At 43.8% G+C, this 20,937-nt stretch overlaps 2 protein-coding genes across 2 annotated transcripts in view; one reads left to right on the plus strand and one right to left on the minus strand.

Annotated features, from left to right (window-relative positions):
• The window catches only part of LOC137291523 (ADP-ribosylation factor-related protein 1-like), a 48,416-nt gene extending 37,330 nt beyond the window's left edge, over window positions 1–11,086 (plus strand). Inside the window, exon 8 of the mRNA XM_067822887.1 lies at window positions 6,592–11,086. Coding sequence (XP_067678988.1) covers window positions 6,592–6,682 — 91 coding nt within the window. The 3' untranslated portion in view covers window positions 6,683–11,086. The remainder of the gene's footprint in view (window positions 1–6,591) is intronic.
• Window positions 11,087–20,067: 8,981 nt separating this feature from the next.
• Window positions 20,068–20,541, minus strand: LOC137292131 (uncharacterized). The gene has a single exon (XM_067823672.1). The coding sequence runs from the start codon at window positions 20,539–20,541 to the stop codon at window positions 20,068–20,070; it is 474 nt and encodes a 157-aa protein (XP_067679773.1).
• Window positions 20,542–20,937: the final 396 nt, after the last annotated feature.

The raw sequence follows: 20,937 nt of genomic DNA on the forward strand, positions 1-20,937 counted from the left end.
TGTGTACCCATCTGTGTGGAGAGTTGTCAGTGTCATGCCCCTCTTCAAGAAAGGCCATCCATCTTTAGCTTCTAACTACAGACCGATATCCCTTATAAGTTGTGTTGGAAAAGTATTTGAGTGAATTGTCTTCAAACACCTTTTTAATTATTTTCATGCTAACAAACTCCTATATAAATATCAGTCTGGTTTTCAGCCAGGGCATTCCACTGTACATCAGTTAATTGAAATTTACAACCGGGTTTGCATATCAATGGATGAAAAAGAAAATTTTTGCATGGTATTTTGCGATATGTCAAAAGCGTTTGATCGTGTCTGGCACAGAGGATTACTGTTAAAACTTGAAAAGTATGGTGTAAGCGGACAACTGCTGGTATGGTTAGCTAGTTACATAAGTAATCAGAGTCAGAGTGTAGTTGTCAATGGGTCAGTTTCCAAGCTGAGGACACTGAGTGCTGGTGCCCCACAGGGCTCAGTGCTTGGACCTTTTTTATTTATTGTTTACGTTAATGACATAGCTAATGAATTAGATTGCTTAACGTGTTTATTTGTTTATGACATGTCTTTGGGTTACTCTTCAACAGATAGCAGGATTATTGAAATGAATCTAAGTGCTATTTTAAGTAAGTTAAATACTTTGGGTAAAAGATGGCTAATTAGGTACAATCCAGAAAAGACGGAAACTGTCCTATTCTCGATAAAACATGATATCGATATACCACATCTTTACTTTAATGGTGTCGAAATTATACTTGTAGATAATCACAAACATCTTGGAGGTACTCTTACTTGCAACGGAAAATGGGCTGGCCATATTCAAAGTATGATACAAAAGGTTTCAAAAATGGATAATTCCTTGCCACTTTTGAAATAGGTATTGTGTAAGGGTACTCTCAATAAGGTTTGTACCATGTTCATTCGGCCGCATCTTGAATACGCATGTGAAGTCTGGGACGGGTGTACTCTAGGACAAATAAATAAAGCTAGAACAGTTTCAGTTACAAGCAGCAAGAATAGTTACTGGTCTACCAGTACTGTAAATCAATAAATTAATGCGAACAATAAATTAATGCGAAAAATGTGCGTATTTGTTGCTCGCGTTATTTTTTAAACACATTTCAGTCTACTTTTTCAACGTGATAATGTGTTTCTTCTGCAGACGGGTCCGGTAAAACTACCCATGAGCACTTCGTAAATGTGACGTACTTCAGCATGATTGCCAACAGATCATTATTTCAAATCCTGCCGACTGCCTTATTTATCTGCATTCATTCATTCATTCATTCATTCTTTACTTTGAAACTGGATGGGAAACATTACACGTTCGTCGTAGAAAGCAAAGACTATGTTTGATATATAAAATTCAACATGAAATGGCTCCTTCATATCTAAAAGAACTCCTTCCTTTGCATGTTGGTTCTAAATCTAAGAATCTAAATATATCGATTCTTACTCCAAGACTTAAACATTCAAAAGAATCCTTTTTTCCTTCTACAATATGCTCTTGGAACAATTTACCAACCACAGTTCGTAATTCAAAAAGTGTTTCTGAATTTAAATCATCTATCACTGACAGCCATGAGTATGCACCTCAGTATTATTTGTGTGGTAAAAGAAAATTAAATATTATTCATACCAAGTTGCGATATTCTGTCAGTTGCTTGAACTCTGATTTGTATAGTCGGCCTAAAAACTGATCCCATTTGTGCATGTGATTTTATTAAGGATTTGTATCATTATCTGTTTGAATGTTTATTGTACAAACAAACAACAGAGAGTTGACTTCATGTTATCTGTTAAGCGCATTTGCTTATCAGCTGGTATTCCAGTTGACTTCAAACTTTTGTTAGAAGGAAGTGCAGACCTATCATCATGCGAAAATACAAATGTATTCAAGTTAGTGCAATCATTCATTAGTGAGACAAAACGATTGGTATAGCATTTCTGTGTCATTCTGTATAGCTCTATCTCTCCTATCTGTACTACCTCCTTGTCCACTTCTGTCATCTCTAGTTGCAGGAATCTATACTACCTATGTACATGCCACGGAGAGGGTGTTGTAAGTTGGAGAACTTGTTCCTAATCCTTTTCTCTGTGAATAAAATATGTTTAAACCAAACAGGTGTGTATTTTGTTCAAGGTCATACTAAAAGGCAGATGTGTATGTTGTTCAAGGTCATACTAAAAGGCAGATGTGTATGTTGTTCAAGGTCATACTAAAAGGCAGATGTGTATGTTGTTCAAGGTCATACTAAAAGGCATGTGTGTATGTATGATACCCACAATGACGCTACCTATATCATCTGTCCCAAGCAAAGTATGACTTTCCTTTTAATTATTCACAAGTTGTGTGGCATGGTGTGCAAGCTGTCTAAGATGCCAGGCTAGTTATCCAGCAAACTTTGAGGTACTGGGATCAAGCCTACTTTTGAATGGGTGTAAACTGCTTGGAGTCAACTGTGTGTGCCGACTCTTTCAATGTTGGCACAACCCATAGTGTACAGTACACAGCCCTGTGTTGTTAAACGAACCCACAAATATGTTGGTAGATGACCAGATGGTGGCCACATGAGTACATGCAAACACTAAGTTCCAGATGTAGCAACATGCAGTAAACTTTGACAGAGTACTGTGAGTGTGTCCCAGTGCACACTTCTCAGAATGGGTACCTTGTAATGATGGGAAAGCCACATTAACTTTGTGCGCCTAGTCTCTGCCACAGTTATATATGACCCCTAGGGAGTTTAACATTTGAAACATTGTTGCACAACACATAACTCTGAATACACACAATGCATTTGGTGGAGGTGGTCAGACTCAGCATGTGTTTTGTTTGATGTAATCCCTGTTCCCACTTCTATTTGCATAACATACAGCATTGCCTTGTAACAGAATACTCACTCTTAGAATGCTTGTAAGTAGAGGTACTCTTGCATTAATACCTATTGGCATAAGTTGTATTATTAGGGTCTATCCTAACCTGGGCAGTCCTACCTTGTCAGTTGTCATGTTTGTGTTTATGTTTACATTATGCAATACATTAAGATCTTTTAGAGAATGCAGTGAAGTATGGATGAATTCTTGCAAAGCACCAGTTGTTTATGAAGCTGAAGTTGGTGATAGTGAAACAACACACCGTCAATCACTGTAAAGTGCCTTACTTAAATGATAAAGTTGTTGCTCATTATGCAGACTTCCAATAACTACCGGTAGGTAATGTGGCTGGTAACTTGCCAAGTCCTCCTTTTTATGTGCTCATTTGATTGTGTAAAACAATTGAAGTCAGATCTCAGATACCTGTTCCCTCCCTTCCTCTACCTTGACACAGACAGCTTGATGGTTTTAATAGATGATATGGCTATAGACACAAACAGTGTTCACTGTCTGGAACCCATGAGCACAATAACACACCAATGTAGGTGTTGAATAAAAAAATTACATCATGAGCAAAACTGCAGTATAGTTACTTCTGACCTTGTCAGATGGTGTACCAGTCAGCGAGAGTTTAGAGGGAGAAAGCAGTAGATGTGACAATTTAACCCTAGTTGAGAGAAGAGGAAGTGAACCCTGGTGGAGGTATTAGGTAGTGACCCTGTTAAAGGGAAGATAATAACAAATAGAGAAAGGCGACAGTGGTCGCAAGAGTAAAGGAAGGCAGTGGTTTTAGTTGAGGTAGTGGCTCTAGTTGAAAAGAGGCAGTGGTCTTAGTTTAGGAGGCAGTGGTCCTAGTAGAGAAAGAGACAGTGGTCGTAGTTTAGAAGAGATTCAATAGTCCTAGCAAAGAAGGAGACAGTGGTCATAGAGAATGGAGACAGTGGTCCTAGTTGAGTAGGCAATAGTACAAATGGAGAAGAAGGCAAAGGTCCCAGTTGAGGAGATGATGGTTGAAGTTGACAAAGAGGTTGTGGTCCTAGTTGAGGAAGCAGCTGTCCAAGTTGAGAAGAGGCAGTGGTACTAGTTTAGGAGGTAGTGGTCCTGGTAGAGAGTCATTGGTACAAGGCTAGAAGGGAAGAAGTGGTCCTAGTGGAGAGTAAGATGCATCCAGGGTATATTGGAGACTTAATGGAACATATACCCTGGAGATGTCAAGGATGAAGGGAAGCAGTGGTCCTATTTGAGAAGGGATTCAGTGGTCCCAACAGAGAAGGAGACCATTGTTGTAGTAGATGATGGAGGCAGTGGTCCTAGTTGAGAAGGAAACACTGGTCCAAGTTGAGAAGGAGGCAGTGCTCCTAGCTGATAATGCTGTCGTCCTAGTAGAGAAGGAGGCAGTGGTCCTAGCTGATGATGCTGTGGTCCTAGTAGAGAAGGAGGCAGTGGTCCTAGCTGATAATGCTGTGGTCCTAGTAGAGAAGGAGGCAGTGCTCCTAGCTGATAATGCTGTGGTCCTAGTAGAGAAGGAGGCAGTGGTCCTAGCTGATGATGCTGTGGTCCTAGTAGAGAAGGAGGCAGTGCTCATAGCTGATGATGCTGTGGTCCTAGTAGAGAAGGAGGCAGTGCTCCTAGCTGATAATGCTGTGGTCCTAGTAGAGAAGGAGGCAGTGGTCCTAGCTGATAATGCTGTGGTCCTAGTAGAGAAGGAGGCAGTGGTCCAAGTCGAGGAGGTAGTAGTCCTAGTGGAGAATGGCCTGTATTGGAGAGGCAAGGCGGCTGCCCTGTTTGAGAAATGAGGCAGTTGTTGCCATGTGATGGAGAGACAGTTGTTTGTAGAGTGGGATACTTGATGCCTGCTTGTAACAGGTTTACTTACATAAGACTTCACATCAACACATGTTCCCACCTCCAGTCAAAATAACACATGACTTGTCCATGTTGAAGCCTCTATTCTCTAGAGCTTTCTCCATCTCGTGAACAGGTGTGTAGAGACTGCTGCCTACTAAACTTGTTTCACATGGTGTAGTGTCAGCTTAGTTAGAAAGGACTTGCTGAAACTAGCTGTTCTTGATTGTGTGTAGTCAATATTTAACTAAAGTTTGAACATAATCATTGTTTTTGTTGGATATATTCGACGCCTCGTCTGTCCATCCATAATCATTTTGTTTCCGGAGCATAACTCAGAAACCGTTCAATATTTTGAGACCAAACTTGATAGATATAATAATCTCAACCTGTAGTTGTGCCTTTCGCTATTTACACAGTTTTGGCATTTTTATTTATTTTTTATGTTTTTCCATGGAACATTTTGGTGTTAGTCTAATGGTGGGGTGGGCTATTTACAGGTTTTTGTGATTTATTATTTTCTGGGTTTCCATGGAAATGTTTTGGACTTAGTCTCAAAATGGAAGGATGGGCTTTGTTTCCGGAGCAGAACTCAAAAACCGTTCAATATTTTTCTGCAAAACTTGGTAGATATATCAGTCAGAACCTAAAGTGGTGCCTTTTGCTATATACAGGTTTTTGTGATTTATTATTTTCTTGGTTTTCATGGAAACGTTTCGGACTTAGTCTCAAAATAAAGGGACTGGCTTCGTTTCTGGAACACAACTTGAAAACCATTTGATATCTTTCAACAGATCTTGGAAGATATATGAGACAGATCTTGAAGTATTGCTTTTTGCTGTTTACTGATATATGACATTTATATTTTTCATGATTTCCATGGAACCGATTCAAACTTAGTCTAAAAAAGCATCAAGTAACCTTCAGATGATTTGTCCTTTCAAATATATGGGGCCAGGGAGATATGTCATCTTCTGATGACTCTTGTTTAGAATTACATTATAATACCTAGTCAACAATATCTATTCCTAGGTAGTTTTATCAGGCTAATGTACAAGTCAAGGTCATGGCTACTGTGTGCCTCCTCCACTCCCTCCAGGTTAGACAGGGCTGGCTTTCAAACATCATTGTGTGAAGAGACAACATAATTCCTGAAGTAGACTACTCTTGAATAGAGGACAGTCATGACACACACAGTTCATTCCATGGGCATATGCAACAAGGCACTCACTGTTATGGTCGCAGTGTCATGGCAATATAGATATAGTGTCCCTGTTTTATGCACCACACCAAATACACACTTAGTGTCTCCATTTTACACACCACACCAAGCACACAAATAGTGTCTCCATTTTATATGCCGTGCCAGGTACACAGATAGTGTCTCTGTTTTACACACCACACCAAGTGTACAGAAAGTGTGTTCATTTTACACGCTACAATAATAATGCAGAACAGTGCAAGGCAGAAAATGGACCAAATTGTAGCAGAATGTGGTCTTCCTTTTCCAAATACCAGCTCCATTGGAGACATTGTTTTAGCATTCAATTAACTTATGTTTTGTTTATGTGGCCAAGAGCCATGTGTTTGTCTGGTAACGCTGCACCCTAGTAAAAGTGTTGGATTCAGCGTTTGGCTAGGTTCTCATCTCTCAATGCTAGTTTGACAGTTGAAGATCAGATGGAGCAATGCTGGTCCTTGCTGATAATGTTGTGTCATTGATAGCCACACTCTCTGCTCATGCTGGTACAGATTTGCCTGCTGTAGCCAGTGGAAGCCTGTTGCAAGTATATTGCTGACTGCAGCACAAAACATTATTCACTCAGTGTAAATATGGTGCTGGTGGTAAGTTATTTGTTTTGTATTTTGCAGGGATGGTGTCAATGAAGGAATCCACTGGCTGGTGGAGAGCATCAAGAAAAACAGCATACAGAGACCCCCAACCCTGAAGGAGATCACCTGACACCCTCAAGAATGGAGGGGTGGGGCTGGCCTGTACAGTGGGGTGGGGCTGGCCTGTACAGAGGGATGGGGCTAGCCTGTACAAAGGGGTTGGTAATGCAGTAGAGCTTGTCCTAGTGCAGGGGGCTGAGAGAATTAAGCTTGTCTTCTGGCTTATTGTAGCGAGTACCATTAAGATTGTTTTAACACATATGAATAACTGGTCGTTAGTCTTCTCATTAATGCTTCCATAACTTATTGACGTGCTACATCCACATCGTAGACATGCTATGTCCACATCATTGACGTGCCATGTCCACCTCATTGACGTGCTATGTCCACCTCATTGACGTGCCATGTCCACCTCATTGACGTGCCATGTCCACCTCATTGATGTGCTATGTCCACATCATTGACGTGCTACATCCACATCATTGACATGCTATGTCCACATCATTGACGTGCTATGTCCACCTCATTGACGTGCCATGTCCACCTCATTGACGTGCTATGTCCACCTCATTGATGTGCTATGTCCACATCATTGACGTGCTACATCCACATCATTGACATGCTATGTCCACATCATTGACGTGCTATGTCCACATCATTGACGTGCCATGTCCACATCATTGACGTGCCATGTCCACATCATTGACGTGCCATGTCCACCTCATTGACGTGCCATGGCCACCTCATTGACGTGCCATGGCCACCTCATTGACGTGCCATGTCCACCTCATTGACGTGCCATGTCCACCTCATTGACGTGCTATGTCCACCTCATTGACCTGCTATGTCCACCTCATTGACCTGCTATGTCCACATCATGTACAAATATATAACCCAAAGGTGTGCACACAGACCTGGTTCTCTTGTCAGTATGAGTACAATGTTCAAGACCTTGGATTTTCAATTCTTCTTTAGAATACTATGTGATCAGCATGTTGGGGGAAAACTGTTACCTTTGTGTTTTTGATGTGTGTCACTCACTGACAGTAACGTTATGCTGTTATTCCAGGAAAATCATTAAAAACTGTGTCTGTAGACAAAGACATTATCATGGCCACACAGTAGCAGACTTTGACAGAATTTCAGACATCTGCCTGGGCCCTGGTCCTTTCATTACACTAGCCACATAGCTGCTAAAAGTTTGAACACTGTGTTGAACCCCATTTTACCTGACCTCTCACCTGGAGCAACAACTAGTTGCCCTTGTCTGCTAATAGTGAGTGGAATATATACAGTGGCTTTACCCTGGTCTTTAGGTTTTGTATGATGTATGATGTATTGTATGTCTGCTGGCACACTGACCTGGCCACAATGAAGTAAGCCATGTATCTGCCTCACCTTTAGTAACCCTAACACAGATCACTGGCCTGTTGACTGTGTTAGACTTTGTAGAACTTGCCAACTGAAACTTCAAGGTTTGTGTGGTGACACACAGGTGCTTCACATGCAGTTCATTCTTACTTCTGCCAGTGTAGATGTGATCAACAGTCACATAGTTGGTTCATAACTATAGTTAATAGAAAAGTTGACTAACATTTTATTACAGAAAATATATATTTTACTAGAGAACTTAGTTTTGATGGGAAAGGATCTCCTATGAGTTGCTAAACCTGTGGAAAGTCTCTTATGCTCATTATTTGTACAATTTGGCAATACAGTGAAAACTAACTTGATGTGAATATCTAAGGTTTATGAGGTGGGAGACAAACTTTAATACCATATTGCCATGGGGGCATGATATTGATGGTATATACTCTGCACCTCAAGAATATTTATTGTATAAGGTAGTTTTAACCATGTCTTTACAAATTTCTTTCAACAAATACCTGAGTGCCAATTGCAGATGTTCTTAGTGATGTGGAAAGTATATTGGTGGATTGAGTGACCATTTCAGGTGTTCTTAGTGAAGTGGGAAAGTATATTGGTGGATTGAGTGGCAATTTCAGGTGTTCTTAGAAAAGTGAGAAAGTATATTGGTGGATTGAGTGGCAATCTCAGGTGTTCTTGGTGAAGTGGGAGGTTATGCTAGACAAAATAGTTAGGGATATTGGTATTTTCATGATTTTTATTTCATCAGTCTGTCAATGAATAAATGCATCACTTTTCAAAATTTGCATATACTTAACTTTTTTTGTCCAGTATATATTGGTGGATTGAGTGACAGTTATAGGTGTTGTTAGTGAAGTGGGACAGTGTATGGGCGGACATGGGTGACAATTACAAGTGTTATTAGTGAAGTGGGACAGTGTATGGGCGGACATGGGTGACAATTACAAGTGTTATTAGTGAAGTGGGACAGTGTATGGGCGGACATGGGTGACAATTACAAGTGTTATTAGTGAAGTGGGACAGTGTATGGGCGGACATGGGTGACAATTACAAGTGTTATTAGTGAAGTGGGACAGTGTATGGGCGGACATGGGTGACAATTACAAGTGTTATTAGTGAAGTGCTAAGGTAGGAGGATTGAGTTGAAGTAGGCAGATACTGCTGGCTTGACCTGATTGATTATGGCTTGTACCCGAACCTGGACCACGCCTGCCTTGTCTCAAACAGTCACTTCAAACAGGCAGTTCTGTGGATAACTGAGAGTGTTTGATAACGTAGATAAAAATCTGTGAACAGTTTCTGCAGTTATTTACAAACTTTTGAAGCACTGGGTCATTTCAGCACAAACTCTGGGTTTAAGACTCACGCTTGGTTTGGCTGCTTAGGAAGTCTGATTGTGCTGTCAGGTTGGATAATTCCAAGTTTGAGAATACTGCCGTCTGCCAAGCTGGATAACCTGTTAACTCAGGCAGTATTGGCAGAGCTGCAATCTGCCAAGCTGGATAACCTGTTAACTCAGGCAGTATTGGCAGAGCTGCCATCTGCCAAGCTGGATAACCTGTTAACTCAGGCAGTATTGGCAGAGCTGCAATCTGCCAAGCTGGATAACCTGTTAACTCAGGCAGTATTGGCAGAGCTGTCATCTGCCAAGCTGGATAACCTGTTAACTCAGGCAGTATTGGCAGAGCTGCCATCTGCCAAGCTGGATAACCTGTTAACTCAAGCAGTATTGGCAGAGCTGCAATCTGCCAAGCTGGATAACCTGTTAACTCAGGCAGTATTGGCAGAGCTGTCATCTGCCAAGCTGGATAACCTGTTAACTCAGACAGAAGTGGCTTCCTAGTCTGACATATACTCACCACAGTGAGACAACTGAAGAAGATGAAAGATGGTGTATAGTCAACATGTTTATTTAAAGCACATTGAGAGGAAGCCTTGAACATCACAATAGCAGTAGAGCTGTGATGCAATAGGTCTATGTTATGAAGACGTCTGTACATGAGGTCAGAAGAAATTCATAGAGGTCATAACTGGCTCTACCCAGAACTGCCCATCTTACATGCTTGTGGTTGTTGTATGTTGATGTTTGTTTTTGAGACAGTCAGCAAACAGTCAAACATAATGACTTTGTATCAAATACATCAGAAGAAAGAGGTGATGTCTGCTCATGGATATCTATAGCTGCAACATTAGCTGCTAAAACCATATTGGATCAAATGACTGCACCCCAAGGCTGTAAACATATCAGGTCTTATGCCCTCAACATGCCCTTACAGTGTGCTGGCAGTGTGTGTAGCCCTGTGACTTCATCTAGCCACCATCACTGAAGTCTAAGCCTGGACCCCCTCTGGAATGTCCTCCTTGTACATACCAGTGTCTATTTATTGTCAAGGCAGTCTGTGTCGCTATATATTCAGGTTAAAATGGTTACTGTGCGTAGACACCATAAACAAGAAACAGGACAAAAAGTGAGGGTATAAAAGTGCCTCACTCAAAAGGTTCATGCCCTTCAAGATGTTTTTACAGTTAATTCTGTTTGTTTACCAAGTTGTGTATATTGCTGGGATCATCCCTACTGGTTTAGTGGCTGATGAAAGTTAAGTGCAGAGATGACTTGTATTTTTGGTAAACTGTAAATACACTAGCGTGTAGGATAATCCAGACCACGACCATGAAAAACAGCCTCAAACATTTGTTTCTTCCAGGCAATGTGAACAGGTTTCTCCTGAAGTGGAATGTCCATTTCTAGAATGTTTTCAAGCTGCTTTTGTTGAACTGTTTATGCTTTTCTAGAACTATTTATTTGTGTATATATGAGTATATATTGCATAGTGAAGAAAACTACTGTCACCTAAAATATGTCATGATCTATGTAATGCCTGAGTGTATGATATCTAAGCTTCTATCCCACATTGTCTGTGTATCGTAATTTATATAACATTGTATATATGTGTGTAGTGGTGACTGGTAGTTGTTATTGTATATATCAGCTGACAAGCCACACAGGTCCCTATGCCATGTACCCAGAACTGTTCCATTGATTCAACAGTCCATCACTGATTAAAACTTCTATGGTGACGGAAAATGTTTTTAGTTTGTGTTGGACATTAATCTTTATTTTACTTTAAGTAATGTCTCATTGTCATGGTTTTGAAAGTGGTTGTTTTGTTTTGCAAAGGCTCTCAGTGTTATTGATATGATTGATGCAAGACATTGTGAGATGCAGCAATACTTGACTTGCTCAATAGGCTGGGGATGATTCATTCACAGAGGAGATACAGCACTCATCTTGGCCTTGTGTATGGATTAAAAGAATTCCACCTGAAGCTTTATTAGATTGGATTACAAACTTCAAACTTTTGAAATGGCTGCGGATATGCAGCTATTTTGATACTTCTGGATGTAGAAAATATTGATTTTTGTTTGTAGACATTGAGTAGGGGCTTCTGTGGACTGAGTGTATAGTCAAACTCAGGACAACAGGGCATGAACTGCCTCTGGCTGATTCTGGCAGCAAAGGGCAATTTCATCCCCCCAAGACTGCAGCCACCAACTAGATATAGCACTATATTTAGACAAAATCAACCTGCCATACTGCATTGTGGTTTTCTTTGGTGACCATTCCATGAAATAGATGCAGAATAATGCTGGAGGGTGTCCATCACATACGTACACATTCTGTGAATGGTGCTACTCATGACGTCCTGGCTCACTGATCATGTTGACACACTTAATGCAGCAGTGGGTCCATCCTACTGTATATGGGAGGCAGTATGGCCTCTTCTCATTACATGTGTGCTCACACAATATTGACATACGGCCCTTACTTTGTTTGTCTTCCTCTCAAACCAACATATCAACGGGAAGACAACTTGTCTAATCTTTCTTCATTTAGCAAACACTTTAGTACAGCATCTTCTGAAAACATGCAATATTGCTTGCTATTTATAGAAGGTACTTGTTTACTGATTCCAAGCATAATTGCAGTCTGCTGTCAACTAATGGTTTTCATGTAGCATAGTCAGTGTAATAACTGCGGAATACATTTGACATAGTGACAAATACAGACAAATATCTGTGGATACAGGCTTCTGTGAATGTCTCAGAACGACTGTGTGTATATCAGGACATTCCTATCTTTTACAATGATGGCAGTAAAATGTAACATAATATGTTGCTTTGAAATCAGTTTTCAGAAATAGTATTTCAGTGTTCACATCCATTCTGTAAAGTGGACATGTATCTGTCATTATCATGTACACATGGGTTCATGCCAGGAGTTGATCTACACAAGGTTTATCATCATGCCAGGAGTTGATCTACAGGAGGGCCATCAGCATGCCAGGAGTTGATCAGCACAAGGTTTATCATCATGCCAGCAGTTGATCTACAGGAGGGCCATCAGTATGCCAGGAGTTGATCTACACTAGGTTCATCAGTATGCCAGGAGTTGATCTACAGGAGGGCCATCAGCATGCCAGGAGTTGATCAGCACAAGGTTTATCATCATGCCAGCAGTTGATCTACAGGAGGGCCATCAGTATGCCAGGAGTTGATCTACACTAGGTTCATCAGTATGCCAGGAGTTGATCTACAGGAGGGCCATCAGCATGCCAGGAGTTGATCAGCACAAGGTTTATCATCATGCCAGCAGTTGATCTACAGGAGGGTCATCAGCATGCCAGGAGTTGATCAGCACAAGGTTTATCATCATGCCAGGAGTTGATCTACACAGGGGTCATCAGTATGCCAGGAGTTGATCTACAGGAGGGTCATCAGCATGCCAGGAGTTGATCAGCACAAGGTTTATCATCATGCCAGCAGTTGATCTACAGGAGGGTCATCAGCATGCCAGGAGTTGATCAGCACAAGGTTTATCATCATGCCAGGAGTTGATCTACACAGGGGTCATCAGTATGCCAGGAGTTGATCTACAGGAGGGTCATCAGCATGCCAGGAGTTGATCAGCACAAGGTTTATCATCATGCCAGCAGTTGATCTACAGGAGGGTCATCAGTATGCCAGGAGTTGATCTGCACAAGGTTTATCATCATGCCAGGAGTTGATCTACACAGGGGTCATCAGTATGCCAGGAGTTGATCTACAGGAGGGTCATCAGCATGCCAGGAGTTGATCAGCACAAGGTTTATCATCATGCCAGCAGTTGATCTACAGGAGGGTCATCAGCATGCCAGGAGTTGATCTACACAAGGTTTATCATCATGCCAGCAGTTGATCTACAGGAGGGTCATCAGCATGCCAGGAGTTGATCAGCACAAGGTTTATCATCATGCCAGCAGTTGATCTACAGGAGGGCCATCAGCATGCCAGGAGTTGATCAGCACAAGGTTTATCATCATGCCAGCAGTTGATCTACAGGAGGGCCATCAGTATGCCAGGAGTTGATCTACACTAGGTTCATCAGTATGCCAGGAGTTGATCAGCACAAGGTTTATCATCATGCCAGGAGTTGATCTACACAGGGGTCATCAGTATGCCAGGAGTTGATCAGCACAAGGTTTATCATCATGCCAGCAGTTGATCTACAGGAGGGCCATCAGTATGCCAGGAGTTGATCAGCACAAGGTTTATCATCATGCCAGCAGTTGATCTACAGGAGGGCCATCAGCATGCCAGGAGTTGATCAGCACAAGGTTTATCATCATGCCAGGAGTTGATCTACAGGAGGGTCATCAGCATGCCAGGAGTTGATCTGCACGAGGTTTATCATCATGTTAGGAGTTGATCTACACGAGGGTCATCAGTATGCCAGGAGTTGATCTACACTAGGTTCATCATCATGTTAGGAGTTGATCTGCACAAGGTTTATCATCATGCCAGCAGTTGATCTACAGGAGGGCCATCAGCATGCCAGGAGTTGATCTACACTAGGTTCATCATCATGTTAGGAGTTGATCTGCACAAGGTTTATCATCATGCCAGCAGTTGATCTACAGGAGGGTCATCAGCATGCCAGGAGTTGATCTACACTAGGTTCATCATCATGTTAGGAGTTGATCTGCACAAGGTTTATCATCATGCCAGCAGTTGATCTACAGGAGGGCCATCAGCATGCCAGGAGTTGATCTGCACGAGGTTTATCATCATGCCAGGAGTTGATCTACAGGAGGGTCATCAGCATGCCAGGAGTTGATCTACACTAGGTTCATCATCATGTTAGGAGTTGATCTGCACAAGGTTTATCATCATGCCAGCAGTTGATCTACAGGAGGGTCATCAGCATGCCAGGAGTTGATCTACACTAGGTTCATCAGCATGTCAGGAGTTGATCTACACTAGGTTCATCATCATGTTAGGAGTTGATCTGCACGAGGTTTATCATCATGCCAGGAGTTGATCTACAGGAGGGTCATCAGCATGCCAGGAGTTGATCTGCACGAGGTTTATCATCATGTTAGGAGTTGATCTACACGAGGTTTATCATCATGCCAGGAGTTGATCTACAGGAGGGCCATCAGCATGCCAGGAGTTGATCAGCACAAGGTTTATCATCATGCCAGGAGTTGATCTGCACAAGGTTTATCATCGTGCCAGGAGTTGATCTACAGGAGGGCCATCAGCATGCCAGGAGTTGATCTACACGAGGTTCATCATCATGCCAGGAGTTGATCAACACTAGGTTCATCATCATGTTAGGAGTTGATCTGCACAAGGTTTATCATCATGTTAGGAGTTGATCTACACGAGGTTCATCATCGTGCCAGGAGTTGATATACACTAGGTTCATCATCATGTTAGGAGTTGATCTGCACAAGGTTTATCATCATGCCAGCAGTTGATCTACAGGAGGGCCATCAGCATGCCAGGAGTTGATCTACATGAGGTTCGTCATCATGTTAGGAGTTGATCTACACAAGGATCATCAACATGCCAGGAGTTCATCTTTACAAGGTTCATCATCATGTTAGGAGTTGATCTGCACGAGGTTCATCATCGTGCCAGGAGTTGATCTACACAAGGGTCATCATCATGTTAGGAGTTGATCTACACGAGGTTTATCATCGTGCCAGGTGTTGATCTTTACAAGGTTCATCATCATGTTAGGAGTTGATCTACACAAGGTTCATCAGCATGTCAGGAGTTGATCTACACGAGGTTCATCATCGTGCCAGGAGTTGATCTACACAAGGGTCATCATCATGTTAGGAGTTGATCTACAGGAGGGCCATCAGCATGCCACCAGTTGATCTACACGAGGTTTATCATCATGCCAGGTGTTGATCTTCACAAGGTTCATCATCATGTTAGGAGTTGATCTACAGGAGGGCCATCAGCATGCCAGGAGTTGATCTACACGAGGTTCATCATCGTGCCAGGAGTTGATCTACACAAGGGTCATCATCATGTCAGTGTAGACAAAACAAGGGCAAAGCATTCAGCATACCATCAACTGAAACATCGTGAGAACCAATGAACCTCCTGACACTATGTGAGCTAAAGTTCCCTCCCACACCCGTCAGTCAACTACACAGATGTGAACTGTCACCCTCAGTCACTCTCTCACTCACTGCCATAACAGGCAACTATGCTCAGGGTCGCTGACTTGGTTGACACGTCATAGGTCCCATTTCTGCGGAATGATGCTCATGCTGTTGATCACTTGATTGTCTGGTCCAGACTCAATTATTTACACACTGCCTCCATGTAGCTGGAATATTGTTGAGTACTGTCTAAAACTAAATTCACTTACTCGCCCTTAATCAACAGGCTCAGCCTATTTAGTGAACATTCACCCTTCACTCTATCTCACATCACACTCAGTCAATAAAGAGCACTCGAATGCTCGCTCTCATTCAATACACACACGCTCACATAACCTGACTTGCACACACATTCCCACACTCTTGCGCACACACATATCCTCACACATGCATTTCCGCAGTCAGTCACTTGCGTGCGCGCTCGCGCGCGCACACACACACACATTCCCACACTGAATCTAACACATATATCTCTACTCATGTGCACACGCGCATTTCCACACTCACGCACGGGCACATATCCACACATGCACTCACATGCCATCTCCTATATCTGTAGATACTTTACATGGTATGTAAGGACCATCTGCAAATGTTGCAGATTATGACGCCTGTCTGGGTATGTGTTGCTGGCAGATATACACGCCCAGGTGGCTGATTTTATGTCATCACTGACACATGCGGTATGCACTGTTGCTGTCTGCTCACCCCAGTGGTGGAGGCGCTGTAGTCTTGACCCCCCAGCCTACCATGCCGACACAGATGTTGCCCATCTTGCACTGACTGATTCAAACAACACAGGAGGGACTGAAAGGCTGCTTTCACCTAGTGTTGTCCATCTCAGACCGATACATCTCACACCCTGGGATACCATCGTATATCCCATACACCGGGATAGCACGCGCATCGGGATACCGCCGTATATCCCATACACCGAGATAGCACGCACATTGGGATACTGTCGTATATCCCATACACCGAGATAGCACGCACATTGGGATACTATCGTATATCCCATACACCGAAATGGAACATACATAGAGATACCATCATATGTCCCACACACCGAAATAGAACATACATAGAGATACCATCATATGTCCCACACATCGGCATAGCATGTACGTCGTGATACCATGGTATAGCAGACACAGTAACACTCTCGTGTATTGTTTACAGTTGGATAACACCAGTACAGCACACTTAGCAACACGCTGGTGTATTGTGTAGAGAGGAATAACACCAGTATAGCACACTTGGCAACACACCGGTGTAATGTGGAGAGTTGGATAACACCAATACGGCACACTCTGTAACCCACTTGTATAATGTGGAGAGTTGGATAACATCAGTACAAGCTGGTGTAATGTCAAGAGAGGGATCCTGGCTTAGAACAGTCGAGCGATATATGGAGCCCATATTGTTGGCCTACAGCCCCCTGTTTACCTGACACCATCCACTCACCGGCACAGACAATCACTCACCAAGTGTTAAGTATTACGTATGAAAGTTAGCATGAAGGTAAATGAGAATGAGACAAGCCACCAAGAGACTCCACATAGTCTCCACCCAGTACCTGTGTTCATCTGTGACATGTTGCAGTAACTACCCACTTGATGTCAGCTGCGTCAGCAATTGCCATGTAGACTTCAGATCAACTGGCAGTCGCAAATGTTCCTGATGTGATCACGATCATAGAGCAGAACCAGTCTGTTCCAGATCTACTGCTGTAGTTCAGGGAAAGACCGCTCCTTGTGACCCCTGTTAAAGTTGTAGTAGGACATATCTCACTGACCAACTGTATCAATATCAGCGTGTTGCTCCAAGTGTTGTCCGAGGCAATAGGCATGTTCCGCACTAATCTTTATCTCCACTGTGTTTGATCATTGGGCTAAAACTCAAGTGGAACACGAGAACAAGGGAGGCAACTCACGTAACAGGAGTCGGTTATGTCGGTGGTGCTGTTATTGCAGAAATTAGCAACTTGAAGGTAGATGTGTAAGGTACAACCCCGTTTCAATTCACTGTCAGTAATTACTTACGTAGCTCTTCACGTTTGAATAGTGACATTTGCTAAAAAGTGTTGCACATTTTTAGAATGATGAACACGATATTGTCGGGTGATTGTGTTTATGGTTGTGTATCGGGAATGAAAAAAATATACAGAAGTTCACATTTTAAGAGAGTCAGATACATGTCTTAATTTCTTTCGTCTTCAAGTTTGAAGTGACAGAACGCGTAACTGCTAGCCCACGGTGGTGACAGTGGTTGTGAATGTCCATGGTGGTCACAGTTGTTCTAAAGGTCCATGGTGGTGACAGTGGTTGTGGATGTCCATGGTGTTGACAGTGGTTCTGGAGGTCCATGGTGGCCACAGTGGTTATGGATGTCCATGGTGGTAACAGTGGTTGTGGATGTCCATGGTGGTGACAGTGGTTGTGGATGTCCATGGTGTTCACAGTGGTTCTGGAGGTCCATGGTGGCCACAGTGGTTGTGGAGGTCCATGGTGGCCACAGTGGTTGTGGAGGTCCATGGTGGTGACAGTGGTTGTGGAGGTCCATGGTGGCCACAGTGGTTGTGGAGGTCCATGGTGTTCACAGTGGCTGTGGATGTCCATGGTGGTGACAGTGGTTGTGGATGTCCATGGTGTTCACAGTGGCTGTGGATGTCCATGGTGGTGACAGTGGCTGTGGATGTTCATGGTGGTGACAGTGGCTGTGGATGTTCATGGTGGTGACAGTGGTTGTGAATGTCCATGGTGTTGACAGTGGTTGTGGATGTCCATGGTGTTGACAGTGGTTGTGGATGTTCATGGTGGTGACAGTGGTTGTGGATGTTCATGGTGGTGACAGTGGTTGTGGATGTCCATGGTGGTGACTGGTTGTGGATGTTCATGGTGGTGACAGTGGTTGTGGATGTCCATGGTGGTGACAGTGGTTGTGGATGTCCATGGTGGTGACTGGTTGTGGATGTTCATGGTGGTGACAGTAGTTGTGGATGTCCATGGTGGTGACAGTGGTTGTGGATGTTCATGGTGGTGACTGGTTGTGGATGTTCATGGTGGTGACAGTGGTTGTCGATGTCCATGGTGTTGACAGTGGTTGTGGATGTCCATGGTGGTGACTGATTGTGGATGTTCATGGTGGTGACAGTGGTTGTGGATGTCCATGGTGTTGACAGTGGTTGTGGATGTCCATGGTGGTGACAGTGGTTGTGGATGTCCATGGTGTTCACAGTGGTTCTGGAGGTCCATGGTGGCCACAGTGGTTGTGGATGTCCATGGTGTTCACAGTGGTTGTGGAGGTCCATGGTGGTCACAGTGGTTGTGGAAGTTCATGGTGATCACAGTGGTTGTGTAGGTCCATGGTGATGACAGTGGTTGGGGATGTTCATGGTGGCCACAGTGGCTGTGGAGGTCCATGGTGGTGACAGTGGTTGTGAATGTCCATGGTGGTGACAGTGGTTGTGGATGTCCATGGTGTTGACAGTGGTTGTGGATGTCCATGGTGGTGACAGTGGTTGTGGATGTCCATGGTGTTGACAGTGGTTGTGGATGTCCATGGTGTTCACAGTGGTTCTGGAGGTCCATGGTGTTCACAGTGGCTGTGGAGGTCCATGGTGTTCACAGTGGCTGTGGATGTCCATGGTGGTGACAGTGGCTGTGGATGTCCATGGTGTTGACAGTGGTTGTGGATGTCCATGGTGGTGACAGTGGTTGTGGATGTCCATGGTGTTCACAGTGGTTCTGGAGGTCCATGGTGTTCACAGTGGCTGTGGAGGTCCATGGTGTTCACAGTGGCTGTGGATGTCCATGGTGGTGACAGTGGCTGTGGATGTCCATGGTGTTGACAGTGGTTGTGGATGTTCATGGTGGTGACAGTGGTTGTGGATGTCCATGGTGTTGACAGTGGTTGTGGATGTCCATGGTGTTCACAGTGGTTCTGGAGGTCCATGGTGTTCACAGTGGCTGTGGAGGTCCATGGTGTTCACAGTGGCTGTGGATGTCCATGGTGGTGACAGTGGCTGTGGATGTTCATGGTGGTGACAGTGGTTGTGGATGTCCATGGTGGTGACTGGTTGTGGATGTTCATGGTGGTGACAGTGGTTGGGGAGGTTCATGGTGTTGACAGTGGTTGTGGACGTTCATGGTGGTGACAGTGGCTGTGGATGTTCATGGTGGTGACAGTGGCTGTGGATGTTCATGGTGGTGACAGTGGTTGTGAATGTCCATGGTGTTGACAGTGGTTGTGGATGTCCATGGCGGTGACAGTGGTTGGGGAGGTTCATGGTGTTGACAGTGGTTGTGGAGGTTCATGATGTTGACAGTGGTTCTGGAGGTCCATAGTGGTGACAGTGGTTGTGGATATCCATGATGTTGGCAGTGGTTGTGGATGCCCATGGCGGTGACAGTGGTTGTGAATGTCCATGGTGTTCACAGTGGTTGTGGAGGTCCATGGTGGTGACAGTGGTTGTGAATGACCATGGTGGTAACAGTGGTTGTGGAGGTTCATGGTGGTGACAGGGGTTGGGGACGTTCATGGTGTTGACAGTGGTTGTGGAGGTTCATGATGTTGAGAGTGGTTGTGGAGCTCCATATTGGTCACAGTAGTTGTGGATATCCATGATGTTGGCAGTGGTTGTGAATGTCCATGGTGTTGACAGTGGTTGTGGATGTCCATGGTGGTGACTGGTTGTGGAGGTCCATGGTGTTGACAGTGGTTCTGGATGTCCATGGTGTTGACAGTGGTTCTGTATGTCCATGGTGGTGACTGGTTGTGGAGGTCCATGGTGTTGACAGTGGTTGTGGATGCCCATGGTGTTGACAGTGGTTATGGATGTCCATGGTGTTGACAGTGGTTGTGGATGTCCATGGTGTTGACAGTGGTTCTGGATGTCCATGGTGTTGACAGTGGTTCTGGAGGTCCACGGTGGTGACTGGGTGTGGATGTCCATGGTGTTGACAGTGGTTATGGATGTCCATGGTGTTGACAGTGGTTGTGGATGTCCATGGTGTTGACAGTGGTTGTGGATGTCCATGGTGTTGACAGTGGTTCTGGATGTCCATGGTGTTGACAGTGGTTCTGGATGTCCATGGTGGTGACTGGGTGTGGATGTCCATGGTGTTGACAGTGGTTATGGATGTCCATGGTGGTGACAGTGGTTGTTGATGTCCATGGTGTTGACAGTGGTTATGGATGTCCATGGTGGTGACTGGTTGTGGAGGTCCATGGTGGTGACTAGTTGTGAATGTTCAGGGTGGTGACAATAGTTGTGGATGTCATGGTTTGTGACTGGTTGTGGATGTGTAGACTGATTCGGTGTTGGGACGGAATGTGTGTTGAAGATGGAGGTTGTCCAAGAACATGATGCTATAGATATCACTTACAGACGCATTAACTGAAGACAAACACCATATCGACAACGTCTGCAATA

This window comes from Haliotis asinina, chromosome 7, assembly GCF_037392515.1.
Source record: "Haliotis asinina isolate JCU_RB_2024 chromosome 7, JCU_Hal_asi_v2, whole genome shotgun sequence".
Classification (NCBI taxonomy): Eukaryota; Metazoa; Mollusca; class Gastropoda; order Lepetellida; family Haliotidae; genus Haliotis; species Haliotis asinina.

What these genes read in the sequence shown, in the direction of transcription:
- LOC137292131 (XM_067823672.1), bottom strand. Translation starts at nt 20,541, where the DNA reads ATGGACATCCACAACCACTGTCAACACCATGGACATCCACAACCACTG.